We start from the raw sequence: 22,688 nt of genomic DNA on the forward strand, positions 1-22,688 counted from the left end.
GCTACTATTTTCATTTAGGAAAAATGCCGGTGGATCCAGCTGTTGTGTTGCCTGTTGCGTTGGCTGTGTTTGTTTTTCTCCGTCAACGCCGGTTTTTCTCCGTCCTCGTAAACGCTATATCACAAATGTGATTGAAATATGACAAGTCCATGGTATTCATGTTCAAGTGAATGCTGGTACACACATCCAAAACACTGACACAACTACCCAGATGTAGCAGAGCTAGCTAGCGGGCATACTCTCTCGGTAAATAGCCGCTTGCTAGCTGCTTTCATAAATCGTCAGTTATTTTCATTATTCACTGGTGAGATATTAGTGTTCAAAGCTCAACGGACAACAACCTTTGGATGTATATCAAACCAACTAGTGATGGGATCGGCAGTTCATTTGAGTGTACTGAATCACTAGAATCTGTTCATTAAAATTATTTGTTCAAAAGATTCACCGAATCGTTCAGTGCTTAGCAGGAGCCCAGTGCCCTGCTACGTGACTCATGTCCTCCCTGAGTGCAGTATGTACGGTCCTCAGCCACAGTTCTCCAGTTCTCTGTGTCAGTTTGTTCCTCAGCCACAGTTCCCCAGTTCTCTGTGTGTCAGTTCGTTCGTGATGCGAACGAGATTCATGTCCTCAGCCACAGTTCACCAGTTCTCTGTGTGTCAGTTTGTTTGCAATGCGAACGAGATTCACGTCCACAGCCACAGTTCAGTGTGTGTCAGTACGTGCACGGGTCAGTGAGTGAGTGACAGCGTGAACGAGATTCATGTCCTCAGCCACAGTTCTCCTCTTCTCTTCTTTTTGGCTCCATACACTACATGCACACTTTAACTGCACACTTTCAGCTTTAATTTGAGGGTATTTACACCCAAATCAAATGAATGGTGTAGGAATTACAACACTTTCTATATTTGCCTCCCACTTTTTAGGGGACCAAAAGTAATGGGACAATTGACTGAAAAGCTATTAAAATCCATTGTAGTGGTGTATAGAGCCAAAAAGAAGACAATTGTGTCGATGTCTCAATATTTATGACTGTAGAGTATTTTTCCTGGCCATGTGCATTTGTTTTCAACAGAGTCTGCAAACACAAGCCGTGGAGCCATGTCCATTTTGCATAATTATGTGTTTTTTTTAATTTTTAAAAAGCCAGTCCCTTGTTTACTCGTGTGGGGTCCCTTGCTCTATCAGAAAGTCGTTTCCTCTCCCTTGCTTCCTACAACATTTTTCCTCTGCTTTGCCATAATGAATGTCTAAAATAACTCTAATCTGGTGCATGGTGAGCAATTCATGTTTCTAACAAGGCCCAAGTCTTCACTTGACCTCATGATTCTGAGGACTCCGGGTCAGCGGCCCTGAACTTGCAAGGTTGCTTTTCTGCTAACAGACAGTAGGGGGAGTGGAGACAGAACCCCAGGCTCCCCGTAACAACAAATCAACAACCATCACAATGACTCAAGACACTAGATGCCACTGTGTCAGATTAAATGCACATGGAACACTGCATAAATTAAGGACTTTTTTCTCTCGCCTACAAAAATATAGCATTTTAAAGCCAATATCACATTTAAAATCTACAGTAGGAGCTTGGATGTATGGAGGTCATGTAACAACATGTGGACATGAGCTGTGCAAAGTCAGATGCTGCTGAAGTGAAGCAGAGTAAAATTACAGAGGTTTTAGTATAGAGATGTCTAGGTGTTTTCTCTGTTGACACAGTTTGGCACTATATGTGCCATTTGATATATCTTAGGAAGCAAATTATTAAAACCCATTGAATTTTATTTACATGTCACTATTGGTCTAAAAAGAACTTGTTTTGAAAATAAAAAATAACGAAATCAATTTGGGTTATTGACAGCTTGTTTTAAACCTCTAAACTCGTAGAATCGTGCCCCTAATCACTTCATTAGCGAGTCAAAAGGACATAAAGTTGTATGATGAATGTGTGTGGACATTCGCCTTTCTCTAAACAGAACAATCTAATGTCGCTCTGTAATGAACAATTAGACCGGGATTTGTCCCCAAAGCATGCTGGGAAGTGTAGCTCCACATTATAAGTGGTTTTGTTCTGTTGAAAATAACTTGTTTTGATAAACAGCAAAGGTAAGACAACATTTCTGCTTGTATTCCTTGAACGTGAGTTACCGTTTTGCTCTTATTTTGGGGCTGGATCCGTGAATCTTGGTCGTAGAGTGATAAAAATGGTACCGCTGGAATCTATGGATTCTCCGCTGACAAATTTTTTTGTTTACATAATCACACTGACACTCAGGTGCCGCTTTTCAATGTGTGCGCTGTAACTAGAGCTGTAGCGATACACTAATCTCATGATACGATACGATACACGATATTCAGCTCACGATACGATATATATCACGATATTCAGCCAACGATATGATTCGATATAATTCGATACTCTTACATCATTTTCTGAAAGATTTGAAGGGGACAAAGTGATTTTGGTGACATCTTGCATTTACTTGGATTGAATTAATTGAACTGAAAACTAAAAACATCAATTAAAGATGTGATTAATGTGATGAGAAAATTAGTTCCCTTTAATGAAACAGTGCAAACTGTGGCTTACAAGCTTGAAAAGTAAACAAAGTTCAGTATTGCAATTAACAAAGGAGAGTTAAAAAATGCATCAAGTGGCCTGTTCTGAACAGTTGCTTTTTTAGCTTGACACTGAACACATGAAGCAGCCAGTCTAGCCACTAGGTAAGTAAACATAGTACCATGGCTTTCCCCAAACAGTCAATAAGAACAACTTTTAAACATTTAACTTAAAATTAGTGCTGGGCTAGGGCTGGGCGATATATCGATATATCGCATATTTTTTAAATGCGATATGGAATTAGACCATATCGCGTATATCGTTATAGTTCAAATTAGCGCTGTGATCCTTGCTCCAGACAAGCCGCTGACCGGAGCTCTCTGCTCTCTGCACTTCTCCTCGTGCCACGCCCCTCTTTCATGCACAGAGAGGGGAGGGGCAGGTACAGACACTCCGCTTCACATGGAGAAAGCAGCAACGTCTGCGGAGCGTGCGGAGAGCGTCTGGGTTAGTAAAAGAAAAAGCAGTGGCTCAATCATTTCTAGATGGTTTGGATACAAATCATCGGACGAGCAACAAAACCACGCTATATGTAGGGAGTGCCATAAGCACGTTGCAGCCAGTGATGGAAGCAATACGAATCTTTTTCACCACTTAAAAACGTGGCACAAAGTGCAACATGCAGAGTGTGAAACTGTGCGCTGCAGAAGCCACAGGTGCAAGCGTCCACAACCCGACACAACTCCAGACAAGTGGTGTGCAATAACAAAAGCGGTGTCCTTTCACATTGCCAAAGACACGTTAATGAAAAGCTTATGAAAACGATGGACCCGAGATATGCGCTTCCCAGTCGCAACTATTGTGCAAAGCCTTGCAAACCGGCTCGCTAACGTCACCCATTTAGCGTCGACCAGCGATATGTGGTCAGGCAGCACATGTGACAGCACTACTGTTTATCAAAGTAAAATAAATGAGGGGTAAATGTTTATTGAGTTGCTGCTCTGTTTCTCGTGCAACTGGTTGAGACTGTTCAGATAAGTTAACAAAAACTAAAAGGTAATCTGAAGCTGATGTTTAAAAAAAACAAAATGTTTATTTTGTTGTCTCCTGCTGTCCTTTACTAGGATTTGTCATTTTTTTGTTCTTTTATAAGAAAAGAAAACCCGTAATTTGATTTTCAAAAGCCATTTATAGTTGTCAAACTAAAATATTTTGATATTGTACTTTTCTCACATACACATATTTAATTCAGAAAAAGATTGGCCTATATTATAGGCTATTTTTATTATTATTTTTTATTTAAATGTGCACCTCTTGGAGCTTTGATTTTATAAAAGGCACTCCTGTTGTTATACAGTGTTTATGTTTTCATTTTATTATTATATGAGTAGTTTTCAATAAAAATACTCATATTTCATTTCACAGCTCTCACTTTGTGGAAAAAATATTGAGATATATAGCGTATATCGTTATTCAACCAAAATATATCGAGATATGACTTTTGGTCGATATAACGCCCAGCACTATGCTGGGCCATGAACGGCGTTAACGCCTGACTCGTTTCCATGACAACTGTCATGTTCGCCACTATTTTCTTGAATCTCCTCACTCTCACCGAGTAAACAGGAAGAGGGAGACGTTGGCGTGTGAAGACGGTTCACTTGCTATATATGCTCTACAGTGACACTAGTGGCTGGCTGACCAAGGGTGAATTCCAATTCCTTGCTTAACCCTCAATCTTAACCCTAAATCTCAAAAATGCGCACTCCCTCTAGTGCAAGTGCTGTCCCGATTCTCAGAAAAATTAAGTTGAGGGGCAAGTTTAAGGGCTGTATCGCCCTCAATATTGAGATTTTCCGGACCCCTCTTGGGAGCAAGGGCTACCCAGAATGCATTGCGTGTTTTCACATAAGTAAGAAGGAGTCGAAAGCAGCGAGTTGAGTGCGATACAAATTAAGTATTTTCTTTGTTAATAGAGATATAACAATGATGAAAACCATTGTATTATCTTAGTTTAGGCCCATATTATGAATTACTAACGTCATTGTTGCGTAACATTCATTTTTATTTTACGATCTTTTGTCAATAGCCGGCTGGTGCACACACGCGATGATCGTTTGCTATCGTTTACCCTTCAATAAGCCGTGGTGTGTGGTAACTGTCAGCTGAATATGTCCGTGGTTGTGGTATTTGTATCATCTTATAACTAACTGACAACCTAATAACTTGACTGAAATAAAATAATAAATAAATAATCGTGACGTAAATGTGTTCTTCTTCTTCTTTTTTGGAGTTGTTCAGACTGGACGCAGCTTTCGCGTTATTCTGCCCACTACAGTCTGAAGACGTATCTGCATTTAAGGGGTGTCCCATTTCTAAGTGACAAAATAACCCTCACCACTTGGTTTTGAGGACCAGTTAAGATAAGGGTTGAGCTTGAGGGTTAAGATTGAGGGTTAAGATAGGAATTGGAATTGGCCCCAAATCGCTCTTCCTGCAAAGACGTGCCAGGCGGAACACGGGGGATTTGAATGGGACTTAATGTATCGATACTCGTGGCTGAAAAATCGATACTTTCTGGGAAGAAAAAAAAAATCGATATATATCACAGAATCGATAAAATCGCCCAGCGCTAGCTGTAACTGTGTTTTCTGCTCCTGCTGGTTTGATCCATCGGTGTTTTAACTGTGTTTCGTGAACATAAGAATGGTTTACATGAGCTTTTAGTTGAGTTTCTGACCATTCTGTGTTTATTAAAGTTGGATATGGTTTTATGACGTTTTTGTCGTTGCGTGTGACGCTGCCCCAGATACTGGGGGCATCTGTGAAGAAGAGGTTAAAGGAGTCATATTATACTCTATTTCTCCAAGTTAAGCTAGTACCCTGGTGTCCAAATGAACATGCTTTGAAATGCTTTGGTTTAGTAGTATCTCTTTAGGTCCACCCTTTAAAAGGTTAAACAAAACTTAAGGGACAGGAAATGACATCAGCCACAGAGGCTACTGGGAGCTAACATATAACATGTATCCACTGGACAGATAAATCCTCTGAGGCTGGAAGTTTGTGTAGGACTCTGTGCTCCACTGTGGAGCCAAGAATAGAACTTTTCATGGACTTCGCAGACTTCCGGTTCTCGGATACAGTTGCCCTTGCCAGCACTCTCGCATGTTTCACTTGGTTATGATGATCAATATAATAAATGCGACGTGATGATCAATGCAACAGCCTTTAAAACCAGGAAATGTCATCACAGATACCATATCATGATATGACGATTTCCAAAATATAACACCAAAACTTTTGTCATGCCACGATATAGATATAATAACGATATATATATAGCAAGACAAGATGATAGCCAATACTAAATAGAAATGTGGAAAAGATGATCGGGAGAGCACAACATGACTGTATTTGTCATAAATGGAGGAAGGAGAATGGGCGTGTGCGTGATGGAGGGTTTGTTGTTTCCTGTGAGTGACTGTGACTCACAAGACGTTATCTCTAGAATCACAGGAAGAGGTTTACAGACTGTTTCCTGTAGCGGGAGCCACTTTTCCCCTGTGTGTTTTTCAACTGAGGCCACAGCAATATCACAACAAAACCACAACCCCACAAAGTAACAACGATGACTGTTGCAGTACAGTCGGTCCTCGTATATTGATTTATTGTGTGTTTAAATCATGCTTTTCTAGTCTGAGTCACTAACAGCTGCTTTACACTACAGTTTTGCCATTCACACCCATTCAAAGCCATCAGGAGTGAACGTGGTGTTAAGTCTGTTATCCAAGGAAAAAAAGAAAGCATCACACACACACGATTGTTTTCATGTAATGTGAGGAAGAAATATGTTCTAAAAGTTGAATACCAGTATCCTTTTCTTATTGAGACCTTTAAAGTCATTAGAAATCAAATTTCAGAACCCTGGAGACCTGCTGCCAACCTGCATAAATTGCTGTGTTTGTCACATGAGTCATATGTAAATGAGGGACTGATGAGTCATGATGTTTTTACAGCTCATTCACTTCAGCATCACCACCACTGTCAGCGCCAGGGCTATTTTATACTGCAATTTGCATAACACAAATCAATTAAGTTTTTTGACGCCAATTTTTTTAATATGTAATATAATTTCGATTCTTATATGACATTATATAAGACTCATGTTTAAAATGTAATAAACAGTGAACCATTTACCTGAAGCTTGACTTTAAAAACACTAGATTAGGGCTGCAACTTTTATTTTCACAATCAATTAACAGTTAATTATTTTCTCGATTAATAATCATTTGTTTCAAGGAGAAAATTCAAGCAATTAATCATCAACTAATTTCTTAATTAATGTGTCGATTTGTATGTTTTAAATAATCAAAACAGGTTTATTATTTGATTAATCAAGAAAATAATCCACAGATAAATCAATATAATTGTAAATTGCAGGTCTAACTGCATGTATTCTATATACTGCACAAAAACCATGGATTTTCAGTTTAATCAAGCTCCAAACACTAATAATAATCAGCATTAGAAATTCAAGGCCACATCAATAATAAAAAGCTTAAACCTGATTCAGGTTTGTTATTTATCACAACTGGTTCACAGGGTAGAAACCAAAGCAGAAGTTTAGTGTTTTTCCTGTTTCCACTAAGATGTTAATCTATAAAATGAAACTGTAATTACCAGGGGGAAAAAACAGGAAAGAGCTTCTGAGAGCTGGTGATACAATTGTACGTGTGTGTTCTTGCATTTGTTGCACTTTTAGGACCTTTTCTGTCAAAAAAAAACAAAAAAAATGTCCATTTCCAAAGAACCGGTCAGGTTTTAGACCTAAGATTTGAATTGTGGTTATGGTTAAGATTAGGGATACGATTAGGTGAACTACTAAGATTGCGGCCGCAATTGACTACAGGCGCAGAAGTGGTTAAGACCGCACTATTTAAATGAGGATTTTGCGCGAGTCAAGGGTTGTCAACATGGAGAAGAGCAGACTCAACGGAAGCACAGAATGAAATTTGAAGCCACTGAACAGAAAGCACAGCTGACATTCTGCGATGAGCTGATAACTGGGATCGAGGCATATATGACGTCCTTGTTCCCCGGGTCCATAGGACCTTTTATTATTATTATTATTTTAATCCTGCGTCGGTATTTTGGACAGCTCCATCATTACCTCCGGTCTTAACCAGGGAACATAGGTACAACCCCTTCTTGAACCACAAACTGCAGACCAAGGTAAGCCCATACCAGTACAAACACACATTTCTCCTCTGGATATCTATATTTAACTTATTCAGATATACCAAATAAGAAATGAATGTGCGTCATCTGTGAACGCGTAGTTGAACATGCTCTGGAAAAGAGTAATTTCCTGATTTACAAATATAATATAACTATAAATAACCGCAGCCATGTGTGCGCACCGCTGTGCCAGTTAAGACCTGCCTTTCAATAGTGCTAAATATAGACGCAGAAATAAACACCGCAATCAGTTTCAGGTTTGATGAATCACTTTGCCCGTGCTAAAATAACATATTTACATTTCTCCTCCCATCACACGCAAAATAGCATGTAAACGCCCCATATTGCATATGCATTAAGGCAAGAACGCTAAATGGGTTGCGAGTGCTATTTTGCCCGTCTGAGGGATGCGCTCCTCGTAGCGCCCTGTTCGTAGATCAGCATCAAAGCTAATCTGCGTGTGCAATCCAGTTTGCACACGTTTTTGCACGCGCAAAGCTTTAGTAAATCAGGCCCTTTGTGTATACTAAGAGGAATATCTACACAAATATTATTTTTCTACCTGTCATTAAAGGGCTATATAATTAAATCATTTGTTAAAGGTCCAATGTGCAACACTCGCTCTAATCACAGTTCTATCGCAGTATCAGCACCACCATGTCATGCTCACAGCAGAGTTAACTTCAGTATCACATAACCGCAAAATAAATAAATAAACCAGATGCACTTTCAAGTGAGATGATGGCAGTCCCCTGCGTGTGGTGATTCAAATCAATCGTCCTGCCTTTTAGTGATAATTGGAGCTAAAAATAATTTGTTTATGTATATTTCTTTCCATTGTCAGGAACTGTTGACTTGTCGACTCAGTGGATGGACTGGTTTGTTGGCAGCAACTGACCGCACAATCATGTTCAAATGTTTATCTGCGCTGACCGTGCCGTATTTGTAGCAATGTCGTGACTCATGATGCGATTGGACGAGATGTGATGTTAAGCTTTGAATTGTTTAAATAATAAACATATTCATGGTTAATTTGCGAGAGTATTATTGCCTACACGCAAGAACATACACACACACACTCATCGCGTCTCTCTCACGCACGCATGCAAACACAAAGACACACACCCACCCCTGTTTTAGGTTACCACACCAAGGCTGTCATTTCCATTATGCATTATTTGATTTGATAGTGCAAAATTATGTAATTTTTGGAAATATATATATATATATTTAAAACAACATTTTTTTATCCAAGTACCTGATTAATCGAGGAATAATTGGTAGAATACTCGATTACAAAAATATTAGATAGCTGCAGCCCTAAATTTAAACATCATGATATTAAACTACTAGTTACCAGTAGTGCTGGGCACGTTAACATTAACGCCACCAACGTTAACGTATTACTGGTTTCCATGACGACTGAGCGGAAAAATATGCGTGTGACGTCATGTTTATGCGCAGCGGCACCGGAGTCCCGGCACCATTTACCACCATTTGCTCTGTTAGCTGCGTTTAGCTCCTTCAGCGCCATTAGCGAACCTACAGTCGAACTGGAGCGGCGGTCTGTTTATTAAACAAAAAAAGGGCAGTGCTACAAATAACCAGCATACCTGTGCCTCTGTTTGTAAAGTTTAGCATTACTTTAGAGACTCATTTTAACAATCGGGAGTCACGTAAACATGACATTGCATGAGTCTTTTTCCTGTCAGTCGTCATGGAAATGCGTTACCGTTGACACCGTTAACGTGCCCAGCATTAGCTACTAGTTAACAAAGTTTTCTAAAACCTCCAAGTTCAGGATGATATATGTATATGACTTAAATCACTCAATTGTTATTTATGTGGCACCTTCATTCCCGTGTTGTAATCAGTCAGGCTGCTTGAAAAATTTAATTAGCGACGGGCTAGAAGTTACTTTACACAATAAATGAAGTTTACTATCAAGTTTGATTTGTATTAACAACTTAATATGTGATTCCGGACTTCTGAACTTCGAACTGTGGAGGGCAGCATTGCACATCTTAGTGTACAGCCTGCTGGAAGAAGAAGAAGTTACCACCCTGAATGTAGCAAGTGAAGTTAGTCAAACGTGGATTAGATTAGATTGTTCTGATTAGAGAAAGGCGAATGTACGCACAAATGCGTCATACGCATTTATGTCCTTTTGACTCGCTAATGAAGTGATTCACACACATTTGGAGACCGGGGTCTGATTCTACCGGTTTAGAGGTTTAAAACGAACTGTCTGACCAAGGTAAGCCAGAGCTATGGCGATGCGTAACTGAAGACGCTGCAGAGTCACAGAGTTGTTATTACGCTCCGCACAGGGAGCATCCATTTACAGTGAGTTTTTGTATTGTTTTTTTTTTACATGTAAATAAAATTTAATTAAATTAGGTACCAAATTCAATAATTTGGTACCTAAGAAATCTCAAATTGCACGGATGGTGCCAAACTGATTTCTGTCTGATGTAGGCCAATGTTATACAGTATGTTAACAACTTTTCTGCTGTTTGGGTTTACTGGCACTTTGTGCAATATAATGATTAATTGTGTCGTGCTATAGCACCGATACCCGGATAAATTTTTTTGTCTACACTGTTGTATTGTGTACAAGCTTTGATGGTAGAGCTTGTGTCAAAAATAATTTTTTCAAAATTCTAAATACCGTGCGTGCTGTGTTTGCACGCATACCACATATTGCTGTGGACGCAATACTTTTCAATAAGTCGTGGTGTGCGGTAACTGTCAGCTGAATATGTCCGTGGTTGTGGTATTTGTATGAGTATCATCTTATAACTAACTGACAACCTAATAACTTGACTGAAAAACGGATCGTAATAAATAATCGTGACGTAAATGTGTTCTTCTTCTTCTTTTTTGTAGTTGACAGACTGGACGCAGCTTTCACTTTATTCTGCCCCCCACAGTCTGAAGACGTATCTGCATTTAAGGGGTGTCCCATTTCTAAGTGACAGAATAATAAAGGAATTGGAATTGGCCCTTAGTCTTCTAAATAGTTGCCTGATATAGACCTTGCTGGTGGAGTAGAACTACTTTATGTGTTGTTGTGACGTCTTCCACAACCTCACATTAGTAGCAGAGACTGACTGTTCTTCACCCAGTTTTAAGCCTCTTAAACAGCTATTTCTGTTTCAACTGATGACTTTGTTTCAAACTACATGTGAAGATGATGTTAAGCAAATTGGAATTGGTTCATCAAACATGTGATTATAATCCTACAAAATCCCTGGCTTGTGTAAGTGTACCTAGAGTGATTGGTGTTGGTTTGAAGGCAAAGGTTGATCACACTAAATATAAAAAATAAATGATTTAGATTTTTTTTCTGTTAACCTAAATCTTTTAACAATTAGAATTCTTAAATGACAGCATTATTTTCAAACCGGCCTCATGTTGAGGATAATAACCTGCCTTTTGCACAGTAGTGTAGGGATTCAAATGAACTGGACATAAGATTTTAATAAACTCTAGGTAGACGCAAATTAAATAAACAAAATAATGCCCTTTGTTGTGTTCACTTCTGCACACATTCACAGAGAAGTCAAAGCCAAAGCAAACATCCTTGATTTTAGCCTGGGTTTTAGCATTGGTTTCAACATTGTGCCACGCCCTTGGCCTGTGAACCTATTCCCCAGCCAGAGGGCAGTGCCTATATGCACACATGGTCCGGGAGGAAGATAGCAAGACGCATGCAGGAATTTTATCGGTCTACCACACCCAGCAGCTGTCAAAGCTCATGTAGCACAGCTCTCGGGGGGATATCTGGACTATCATCAACAACTGTGTTTTTATAGAGACAATCCTCAATCTGTCCTTCTGGAAATTCAGTGAACAGAATATTTAAATTAATAACACCCTCTCTGTACAAACACAGGTTTGCAGAGCTATAGAGACATTTCAAAACATTGTTGCTTATCATAACCAGTAAATGCCTAACCCTATTACCTTAAACTAAACACAATTGAAATCTTAGTGCTACCAGTTCCCCATGAATGAGGTTCTGTCTCATTAGGACCACGTTTTAAGGCCACATTATACTTCTCCAACTGCGTAATGCGTTGTCCGACTGCGTCACCACAGAGACACCTCAAGCCTTTATACTTCTGCGTCGTGGACGGACACGCGCTGCAATTTCCCGCCCAATCAGTAGGGGTCGCTGCGCAAGGTTGTTGTGCTTCTGGCTACAGTGAGCAATGGTGTCCGAGAGAGAGAGAGAAAGAAAGACTGTTGTTGTTAAAACAGTTGCCGTTTTTCACTTTTCTTTGTCACGGAACGCAGTTTTAAGATAATTTGTGGCAAATTGGCCATTTAGGGCGCTTTCACACCAACAGCAGTTGGTGCGCACCAAACGATCCATTCGAACCAAAAACTCTAGTTCGTTTCGTTTTGGTTGGTGTGAAAGCATCAATCGCACTCGGGTCCGCACCAAATCAAGCGGACCGAGACCGCTAAAAAGAGGTGGTCGCGGTCCGCTTGACTCCGCACCAAATGTCAGACTCTGGTGTGGTCCCTCTGGTGAGAACGCGAACTCGGGTCCAAACCATATTCTGCAGTAAATGCCATGGACATATCCTACCTTGTAGGTCTTCTGAGCAATCTTCGTCACATTCATGAAAATAGCACGTCTCCTCTGCCTGAAATGACGCGCTATACGTTTTCGCCGACTCCAGCGCATCAGCTGATTGTTCTCCAGACGCAGCTGCGACTCATTCTCAAATTGGATATTTTGCCAAAAATGGCCAATACAGAGAATGTAATAAACGAAGATCAGAGCAAGTAGCAATGTGCGAACATGTTGCTCCAATTTTGGTTCGTTTGCTGGTGTGAAAGCGGACCACACTGGAGTCATATGTTACATAATAACAATTGTATTGCCTGGTGCGGATCAAATAATCGAACTAGTGGTTGTGCTGTGTGTGTTAAGATATGACGTATTTATAGTTTGGCAGCGGCGTTATCGGCGGGGATCAGCCCCGCGTCTGTGGACGCTCGGTGCGCACTGCGAGCCGGGCCTGTCCTGAGGACCAATCGCAGCTCTTGCCGTCTCCGTTGTCCCTTGACGGAGTGACGGACACTTAAAAAATATTTCGTGCAGTCGGAGACGACGCAGAGGCTCTCTGACAGGCTCTGCGTCGGCGCAGAGGACTCTGCGTAACCTACGCAGAGCACTTTACGCAGAAGTATAAATTGGGCTTTAGTCTCTATGAGGACTACTGGTCCAAAAGGAGCTAAAGAAGTAACAAATAAAAATAAACACACACAAACACAACTGTACACATGAATTTCATATGTAAATACCTGTCAAGGAACATTTTCGTGGCACAATAACATGTTCTGTTAAGTACCAGGGAGTAAAAAAGTGGAAGAGCATTATAAAGAACTGGCTGTATTTGTATAGTTTATAATCCACAGTAACCAGCTGTATGTATCCCTCGGAAAATGATGGCTGTTTATTGGGGGGGGGGGGGGGTTATTGGCAGACATTAAATATACTACCCATAAGTATGTTTGTATGTTTATATTTGCATTTAAATTCAAATACTCTGGTTTTCATAGCTTTAGAATAATCCTTGTTTATGCACTTTTCAATAAGCAATGGCCTTACTAGTAGGCCACCATTTTGTGTCGAAATATTTCTGCAGCAGCCTGAGACGAACAAGCCCGAGAATAAATTAAGCGTTTCCAAGCAACATTCTTCCTGGTATGCAAAAGCCACCATAGCACCACCAAAAAATATCCTGCCAACTGTACCTATAAGGCTGTTCATATCCATCAACTGCTCACACAGCAGTCCAATCACTCCATGTTTCTATCTTCCCTCCGGTTCAATGTTCAGACACACTCTCTGCATTTGAAAAAGAGGCGGACTGTCATTGAGTGTCCAAGTTAGCATGTGGAAAACAGAGGAAAAGAGTGCACATTGCAATACCCAGCTCGCACAAGAGGAAGGTTAGGCAGATTTTTACTGCAACTGAATCTGGACTACATAAGTGCACAACCATAGTGATATTATGTTACTACAGGCTAGAGCAGCTACAGTACAGTAAATAAGTAAAGTTACAATTAACTTCATACTGTGTCACTAATATATATTTGTGAAGTTTAGAAAGAAAGAGGAACACACACACACTCCTTTGTCATTAACTTCAGCCAGGTATTTGTAATCCGACAAACTGAATCAGTGTAGTGGTTCCATGCATGACTGTGGCAGTCATTTACATTTTTTATGTGCCAGCGTGAAACTGCTCCTGCTGTGGGTACAAATGAGTCACTCACACTGAACTTGTTCTCAATGGGCTCTCTACTCTACTACTGGCAGAAGACACAACAATGAACACAATCACCAACACAGTGATTGAATCATCACTGAATCATGGAGCGCTGACACTACAGTGCCATTTAGCTTTTGAGAAGGTGATGCAGTCCAGTGAACAGTGAAGCCAAAGACACATTTGTTTCTTTGTTGAAAAGGACGGGACTTAAGGTCCATTTATACTCTACATAAAAGACAGAGATGGACAGAGCCTTTTGTATAGCTGCCACATAACTGCATGTTCTATAATAAATGGTATAATACAAGGTGCTCTGCTCAAGTCATTATGAATGAATCATGTCTAATGACTAAATTAGACAAGGCTCAGACCAGAATCATACACTGACTACAGGCCGACCAATGTTTAAATGCCGATAGAGTAATAAGCTGATTATTTAGCTGATAACCCCCTATTAGGGCTATAATATATATATATATATATATATATATATATATATATGTATATATATATAATATAATTTTTTATTCAAACTTTGATGAACATACAAACAAAAGTTGTATGTTCATCACATGCCGTGCCGTGTTTGATCAAATCCTGCCAGCATTGATGCGTAGAAAAACAAACACACGGATGACATTTCTCCAGCTGAGAAGTTATAAAACTTACCGCACATAAATTTGTAATCTATGAAGACTGCTCTGCATAGTTCATTCTTACAGCTGTCTTGAATTAGCAACCTGTCAGCCAATCAGAAAATTGCATTTCCTGTTGCTGTGAAAATAGGTTTCTACTGCACTATTTGTTCTACAGAGGCGCGCTGCTGTGTGTCTATTGCAGAAGAGTGTCCTTTTCTCCAAGCTATCGGCTAATGTTGAATCAAGCTACACCACTTGAAAACAAGCACATATGTACACACACACACTCGCCCCATTAACAGACTTAGGCACACAAAGTAATGAGAGGAGAGGAGACACAGAAGAGAGACTCACCAATAGCTGCAAGATTTAAAATAATAACAAATGTGTATGTACATATTAATATTATCCTCTCTGTGCCTCTATAATAATACTAATACTAAAAACAATAATAATAATAATACTTTTACTTTTTATTTAGGTATTATTATTTTTGTATGATCATCATAATTATTATCATTATTATAATGCTGTTTTGCAATTAAACTGTACTTTTATATCAAAAGGGAGGGAGGAGGAGTCTGTCAGGGCAGGCGAGTGCAGTCACTCACTGACCCACGAACGTACTGACACACAGAGAACTGGAGAACTGTGAGGACGTGAATCTTGTTCACGAACGTACTGACACACAGGAGCACTGTGGCTTAGGACGTGAATCTCGTTCGCGAACGTACTGACACACAGGAGAACTGTGGCTGAGGACGTGAATCTCGTTCGTGAACGTACTGATACGCTGTCACTCACTCACTGCACTCAGGGGGGACGTGAGTCACGTAGCAGGGCACTGGGCTCCTGCTAAGCACTGAACGATTCTGTGAACTAATCTTTTGAACAAATAATTTTAATGAATCGATTCTAGGGATTCAGTACACTCAAATGAACTGCTGTTCACATCACTAACACAGACAATGACCAATATATACATATATATATTTATATATATATGATATGATATATTTGATATGATATATATATATAGATATATATATATCTATATATATATATACATATACATATACATATATATATATATATATATATATATTAGGGCTGTCAAAATTAACACGTTAACGCAGGATGATTAATTTGTGGAATTAACGCGTTTAAACAACAATGGTTGATTTGCAATGACATCTCAGTAGGAAACCTCCCTAACGGGGCCCCACGTCACCTCACGTTAACCTGTGTGAAGTTATCGTTCTGCAAGTTGTAAATGAAGCTGAAGGAAAATGAAGAGGAGTTATCAATCAGGTCGTTAGAAGAGGAAGAAAAAAGAAAGAAAGACATACAGTTGTAAGTGGTGCTGCAGATAATGATATAATCATAACATTAACAGTAAATGACTACTGTTACTGAACATTTACTTTGTCTAACTAACGCGGACACAGACTTGAACAGCTGCTAACATTAGCGTCAGAAATGCTAGCTGACGCTAACTAGTAAAAGCTTCATGCTGTGGGTTTAGTACCCCCAAGAAAACTATTTAACTTCTATACTTTATATTTTGTTTATAATGTGAGTTATTTACAGTGCAATGTATAAGTTTTTTAGTTATTAACAAGTATTTTATTTTTTCTATATATTTATATTGTCTTATAGTTCTTTACAATGTAATGTTTATTTTTTACTAAGTTTGTATAGGTTCTTTTACAGGTTATTTACAGTATTTTATTGTTCTTTACATTTATATTTTCACATACTTCATTTATCTCTCCGTTCCTACAACAATATAAAGAGAAAATTAGAATTTTTCTGGCATATTTAGGAATGGTGATTAATTGTGATTAATCCACAGCTACCCTGTGACAGCCCTAGTATATAAACATATCATCTTCAAGCCTTAACACCTGACCTGCATTAACTCAAGGCACTGCACAAAGACAACATGATAGAGAGCAGAGAAACACAACAATTCGCACAATGAGCAAGCACTGGGCATCAGTGGAGAGAAAAGAAATCCCTGACAGAACCAGACTCAAAGATGTGCGGCCATCTACCTCAACCGACTGGGGTGAAAGGAAAAATGGGGGCCATGGTAACAACCCAGTGACCTTCAGAGAACATCGAAATAGGGAACCTGGAATTGTCACAGTAAACAAAGAAAAAGAGGTGATTCCAGTTATTCAACTTCCAGGATGTGAATGCAACCGCAGCTGACAGAGTAAACATGACGTCAGCCGTGTAACGTGCATCTCTATTGGACCTCGTGCAGCAACAACAGGTGTACTGACGCGCCGACCATTGGCTGACCATTGGCTGGCCTTCACACGTTTTACATAACACACGCCACACTCCGCTCCTCAGCGAAAACAAAGCACAAACACAGGCGTGTGGCGTCACACCCGTCAAACACACACAGCCTTGTCACTTACGCCGACATTTTCGCTCCTGCTCGGGTAAGAGACCATTCTTCCCCCGCCGCCTTTCACCGGCATCTTGCTTTCGCCTCGGTTCAGAGGCGGACAGCGGCTGCGTGGAAAATCCAAGTGTGAATTCGAGCAGCGGTCAGTTGTCGTGCTCTTGCTGCTCGGCTCCTCTAATGAGACATGATTCTCTCCGCCCTCGTCGCAGTCAGTCGCGGGTGTTTCCTGCCTGCGGGCGGACCAGCAGCTTCACAGGGAAGAGGGAGGTTCGTCCAGCTCTCTCTCTCTCTCTCTCTCTCTCTCTCTCTCTCTCTCTCTCTCTCTCTCCCTCTCCCTCTCTCTCTCTCTCTGCTGCTCACTACGACAGCATTTCCTGCTTCCTTCATTGGTGACAGCGTTTGTTATATTTAGTTGAAGCGGCAGCAGCAGCTCTGGAACATGTGTTTACCAGGTAAACAACGCCACACCGTGTGATGTGGTCAAGTGCGACACAACAGGAACTCAGGCGCTTGTTTTAAAGGAAATGTCATGAATATGCCTTTAAGAATTTTTTTTTAAATATCCTGACTAATTTGTTCCTAGAGGCAGAAAATGTCACCTTCCCAAAAACTGCTGTAAAAAAAACTATGGAAGCCTATTACTGCCTGTGTAAAAAAAAAAAAGATTCTACTATCTCAAAATAATAAGATAGTATCTCGAAATAATGAGATACTATTTAAACATAATGAGATAGTATCTCATTATATTGACTTAGTATCTCAAAATAATGACCTCGTATCTCAAAAAATTACTTGGTATCTCAAAATAATAAGATAGTATCTCATAATAATGAGATTATTTTGAGATACTAAGTCAATATATTATAATGACTTAGTATCTTAATATATTGACTAAGTATCTCAAAAATAATGACTTAGTAACTCATTATATTGACTTAGTATTTAAAAATAATGAGAAAGTATCTCAATATATTGACTTAGTTTCTCAAAATAATGAGATATTATCTAAATATTTTGACTTAGTGTCTCAATATATTGACTGTAATGTCAGTATAGTTTGGTCAGGATCACTATTAACTCTCAATTTCAAAATGTTGTGGTTTATTTGTTGTGGCACCATTATTATTTGTTTGCGTACTTGGTAAAGATACGTTTGTTTGTATGTTGTAGGCATTCGTGGCAGATTTTCAGGATATCCAATCTAAAAATTAAACATTACAACTAAAGGTAGCCTCCTGTCTAAAATGGACTAGGCAACGATGAACCTGATTTAACTGCAAATTATTTCAAGAAGAAAAGAAACAACAACAGATGATGGAAATATGACTGCACTAGTGTAAGAACAAGAAATTAGAACAGAATAAGTCACCCCCTCCCCCCAACCCATATTTTTCAAATCATTTAATTTCAAATGTTAAGAGGTTATTATGTCCAGTTCTTAATGCATTGTTCTGTGTAGCGGTCTAGCTCACAACATAGCATCTGTGCTTCAGTTTCTGTAATGGGAAGGAGCACATACAGAGAGGTGTGGTTTCTCCTTTTGGCCACATGATGGAGTATCTGCTAAAGTGAGCACTGCTCAGTAGTAAAGAAAGGCAAGCACACATCGCTAATCGCACTGGTGTAACATCGTTTCAATGCACATTTTATTTTTATGTCGCTCGCCACTTTATTCTAGCAATTTAGGCTAGATCCATTAATCTATTAATAGGGTTTAGCTATGTAGTTTGTTGTTGACAGCTGTCCACAGTCCGACTCCTATTATTATAATATAATAATAATAATACTGGACCAATCGAAACATAATATGCTGGAACACAGCTGTAAAAAGTTGTAAACAGTAGTAAGTAGATGCAGCATGTCGTTCGTTTTCAGTAAAAGCTTCATGAGTCAGACTGGTATGGCAAGCCGTTTCAACATTTAATCGAACCACACTCCTATCTGTAATTACATTTTAGATAGCCATAATAGCATTTCTCCTAGTCAAAATTGTATTCTCACTAGTCAGAATGGGTCAGAAGAATAGGACAAATGACGTCACTTTTGCCATTAATGTGTATTGGGCTTTCGAGTTCAGATATCCACAACGCCATTCTGGATATCTAGAATGAACATTCTGGATATCTGCAATAGAATTCTTACAAGGAGAAACTCCCATTTCAGATATCTTCAAACCAAGTGTTACCAGTCGTAATAACATTTACGGTGATTGTAATGAAACCGCACTCAAGTGACGTCATTTGTCCTAGGAAGAATGACATTGTAGACAGGAAGAATGGAATTGTGGATAACTGAAATTAAAAGCCCAATACACATGAATGGCAAAAGTGACATCATTTGTCCTAGGATCACGGTTAATAATTATAACGTTAACGCATGGCACGTTTCCATAATGACTGACCGGAAAAAGACGCGTGTGACGTCATGTTTTTACGTGACTCCCGATTGTTAAAATGAGTCTCTAAAACGGGGATAATCAACTAAAATTCTAATAGGTCCACTTTGAGAAAATATCCTCAAGCAAAGGTCCGGAACATCATAATGTCTAACTTGCGTTATTATTTAGTAGTGGGATATATACTGAAGTAGCCTAGTAGTCTGCATGTAATCAACAACTGACTGTCAGATCAAATACAGAAAGAACAATTCAAAAACATTTCGACAATATTTATTGTCACTTTTATACAATCATAGATGCAACACTGAACATATGTATTATTTTCCTCTCTCTTAAATGAAAAGATGCTCTGAGAGTGCTTATTTTCTGTGACCTAAGTTCAGATTTCAATGGGTGTGTTTGGTCAAAAATGTTGTGTTTGGTCTCATAGTGGCGTTTCACAGTGGCACTGTCTCTGAACATATGAGACAGACACTTTCTTTGCTCCATTTGACAAAAAAAATCATTAAAACTAAGTTCCAGGTTTGATAAACACTGATCAACATTTTAACTATATTTTATGGACAAAAAAATATTAGATTAATCGAGAAAATAATTGACAGATTGATTCTAAAACTAAACAGTATATTTCATTAAACACTGAAAAGACATCTCAAGCAGTGTTTCTTTGACAACCACTTTCACTTCAAGAAGGAAATTGTGGCACTGAGGCCATCTCTGCCAAGATGAAAGTCTGAGTGAAAGAGCATTTAATTTTTTTTAACATGGTTTAACTCTCTTCCATCTAGGCTACTGCACTTTATTTAATTTTTCAAACAATACAATGCCGTCGCGTCATGGTAGGTGCACCATATATTTTCCTTTTTTTGTCCTTTGCCAATCACACCCCTGATGTGTGTGTGTGTGTATATATATATATATAGATATATATATCTATATATATATAGATATATATATATATATACTATGTGTGCATAATTAATTAAAGCAGAAATGCCACACAAATGTGGCAAATTTTAATTATGTGTGAGTTCTGTATGACAGATATAAGATGTGGCTTGAGATATGAATACCGAATTCAATGGAAAAGGTGGAAAAGGAAACGTTATGAAAATGAATTAGTAAAATTGGGGAAATTAATTGGTGTGGGAAACCCTGAATGTCACTTTTTCCCATTCATGAATATGGGGTTTTTCAATGCCATTTCCTTAAAATCAATGTACTGTGTACAACAAAATTATAGGGATGAGTTAAGAGGATATCGAAAAGTCAAGTCCAAACATCAGATATATTGCATGCTTCATTATGCACAGACTTTTGACATGACATTTTATCTTGAATTTTACTACACAATGGTAAATTTAGCTCGTCAATAGTTCCTTCCACTCACCTGCATAGGGCTGGGGTGGGAGCAGAAATTTTCATGAAGATAATCAATTCAAAGCTGTACTTTTTTGTATTTTTTTGCAGGCTATATGTAATGTGTTAAAATACATAAAACATATGGCTAAATCAATTTACACCTCACCCGGTCAAGGCAGGTCAGTTGGACTCACCTGCCACTAGAGTTATTGCTGGATGACCTACAGGAGTGTGCAGTATATCCATGACATTACAGGCATGTGGAAGAGTGTGTTGGTGGAATACCTGATGATGACATGGAGTCACACGAACACATAGAGTGTGAGGCTGCTGGGGGTGCAGGTAGTGTGTGTTTAAGCCATGTAGGTGCCTCAGCACATACACCTCTGAGCTGTACCTCTCCCTACAAGGAAACACCAAGGTCAGCATGTTGTCTGTCTACATACACATTGCATTAATTTCGTGTCTCACACTCAGAGAACCTCAGAGAAGGTTCTCATACGCAGGTAACATAAGATTCAAATCCATGTCAACAGTCAACATGAAACAGGGCATCACAAATAAAGATTTAGATTTAAGAATACACTTTTTTTTGCCCCTTCAAACCCCTAACCCTTTAAAAGAATAAAAGAAAAAAAGATTTTTATGCATAGTTCCCAAAACCTGCTGCTAACTAGTGGTCGGAGGCTTTAATACAACACAAAACCAATGACAGAAACCCACAGTCCAGAATATTTATATATTGATACAGCAATTCAAATAATCTATACAGTATCACACTGGGAAATATTCTGATATATTAGTGTATCTATGTTTTCTTACACTCCAGTCGTGACCTTGCCAATGTTTCCTATCTGGGTTTAAATCTTCACAGTGTTTTTCTTGTTTTAAAGTGTACGTCATATAAAAATGCCATATATTTTACCTACTAGTCTTTAATCCACTTGGGTTTTCATAACCATAGTTTAAAGTGCCAGTTTAGGGTTTTTGTGTAGTTGTATAAGTCAGTGTTTCCCAAGCTTTCTGTATAATATATAAGTTTTTTTTTTGTTTTTTTTTTCCCTGTTGCTGGTCAAAGGTAACAGTAAGTAGGAATATATAAGGTTACTCGTAAATATTTCACCTGATTGATAACCATTATGATAAGTGGTACACATTTTCCTGAGGAGTTAATGGTCTTAATAATTAGTTTCAGGTGTATGAAGTACAGCACATTATAGAGTGGACACCAGTGTGATTGACAGCTGGTTTCAGCCAAATTGTGATCTCGAGGCTTCAAAAGTTTATTCTGCACAGTATTTTGCACACACAAACGGCATAGTAACGTGTCTCCAGATTAAAATGAAATGACACCCTGTGCATCTGATTTGCTGTGAAACAATTATGACAGAAGTGCTATTAACATTAAATAAGCAGTGTTTGTATGGGGCAGCCACCTTGTAATCCTTACTCATGTGAGGGTAAGTGAGGCTGTTCCCTAACCTTGAACATTCTGAGTTCTGACTACAATGGCCATAATTCAATTACATATTTCTTATTCCATATCTTTTGTACTTTATCTTGCCTTTTCTTTTAGCTGAAACCTGATATTATACAAGTCTCACCCTCCTGCACCAAAGTCCATTGAGAAAATAAGCATTTTTAGCTGGCAAGGACACAGGAGCTGTTGTTTTACTGCTGCCTTGTTTGGTATCTTAATATCAACCAGGTAAGTCCAAACTAATTGAAATACCAGGGTCACAAAATAATCATTATGAACTTACTGGTGAGGCAGCAGTGG

General features: G+C 39.0%; 1 protein-coding gene across 1 annotated transcript in view; it reads right to left on the reverse strand.

The window, feature by feature from the left end:
* The window catches only part of tjp2b (tight junction protein 2b (zona occludens 2)), a 69,274-nt gene extending 51,843 nt beyond the window's left edge, over window positions 1-17,431 (reverse strand). Inside the window, exon 1 of the mRNA XM_083900813.1 lies at window positions 17,159-17,431. Within this exon, the coding sequence (XP_083756939.1) occupies window positions 17,159-17,221 (63 nt within the window). The 5' untranslated portion in view covers window positions 17,222-17,431. The remainder of the gene's footprint in view (window positions 1-17,158) is intronic.
* Window positions 17,432-22,688: the final 5,257 nt, after the last annotated feature.

Source organism: Microchirus variegatus (genome assembly GCF_963457635.1).
Source record: "Microchirus variegatus genome assembly, chromosome: 14".
Taxonomy (NCBI): Eukaryota; Metazoa; Chordata; class Actinopteri; order Pleuronectiformes; family Soleidae; genus Microchirus; species Microchirus variegatus.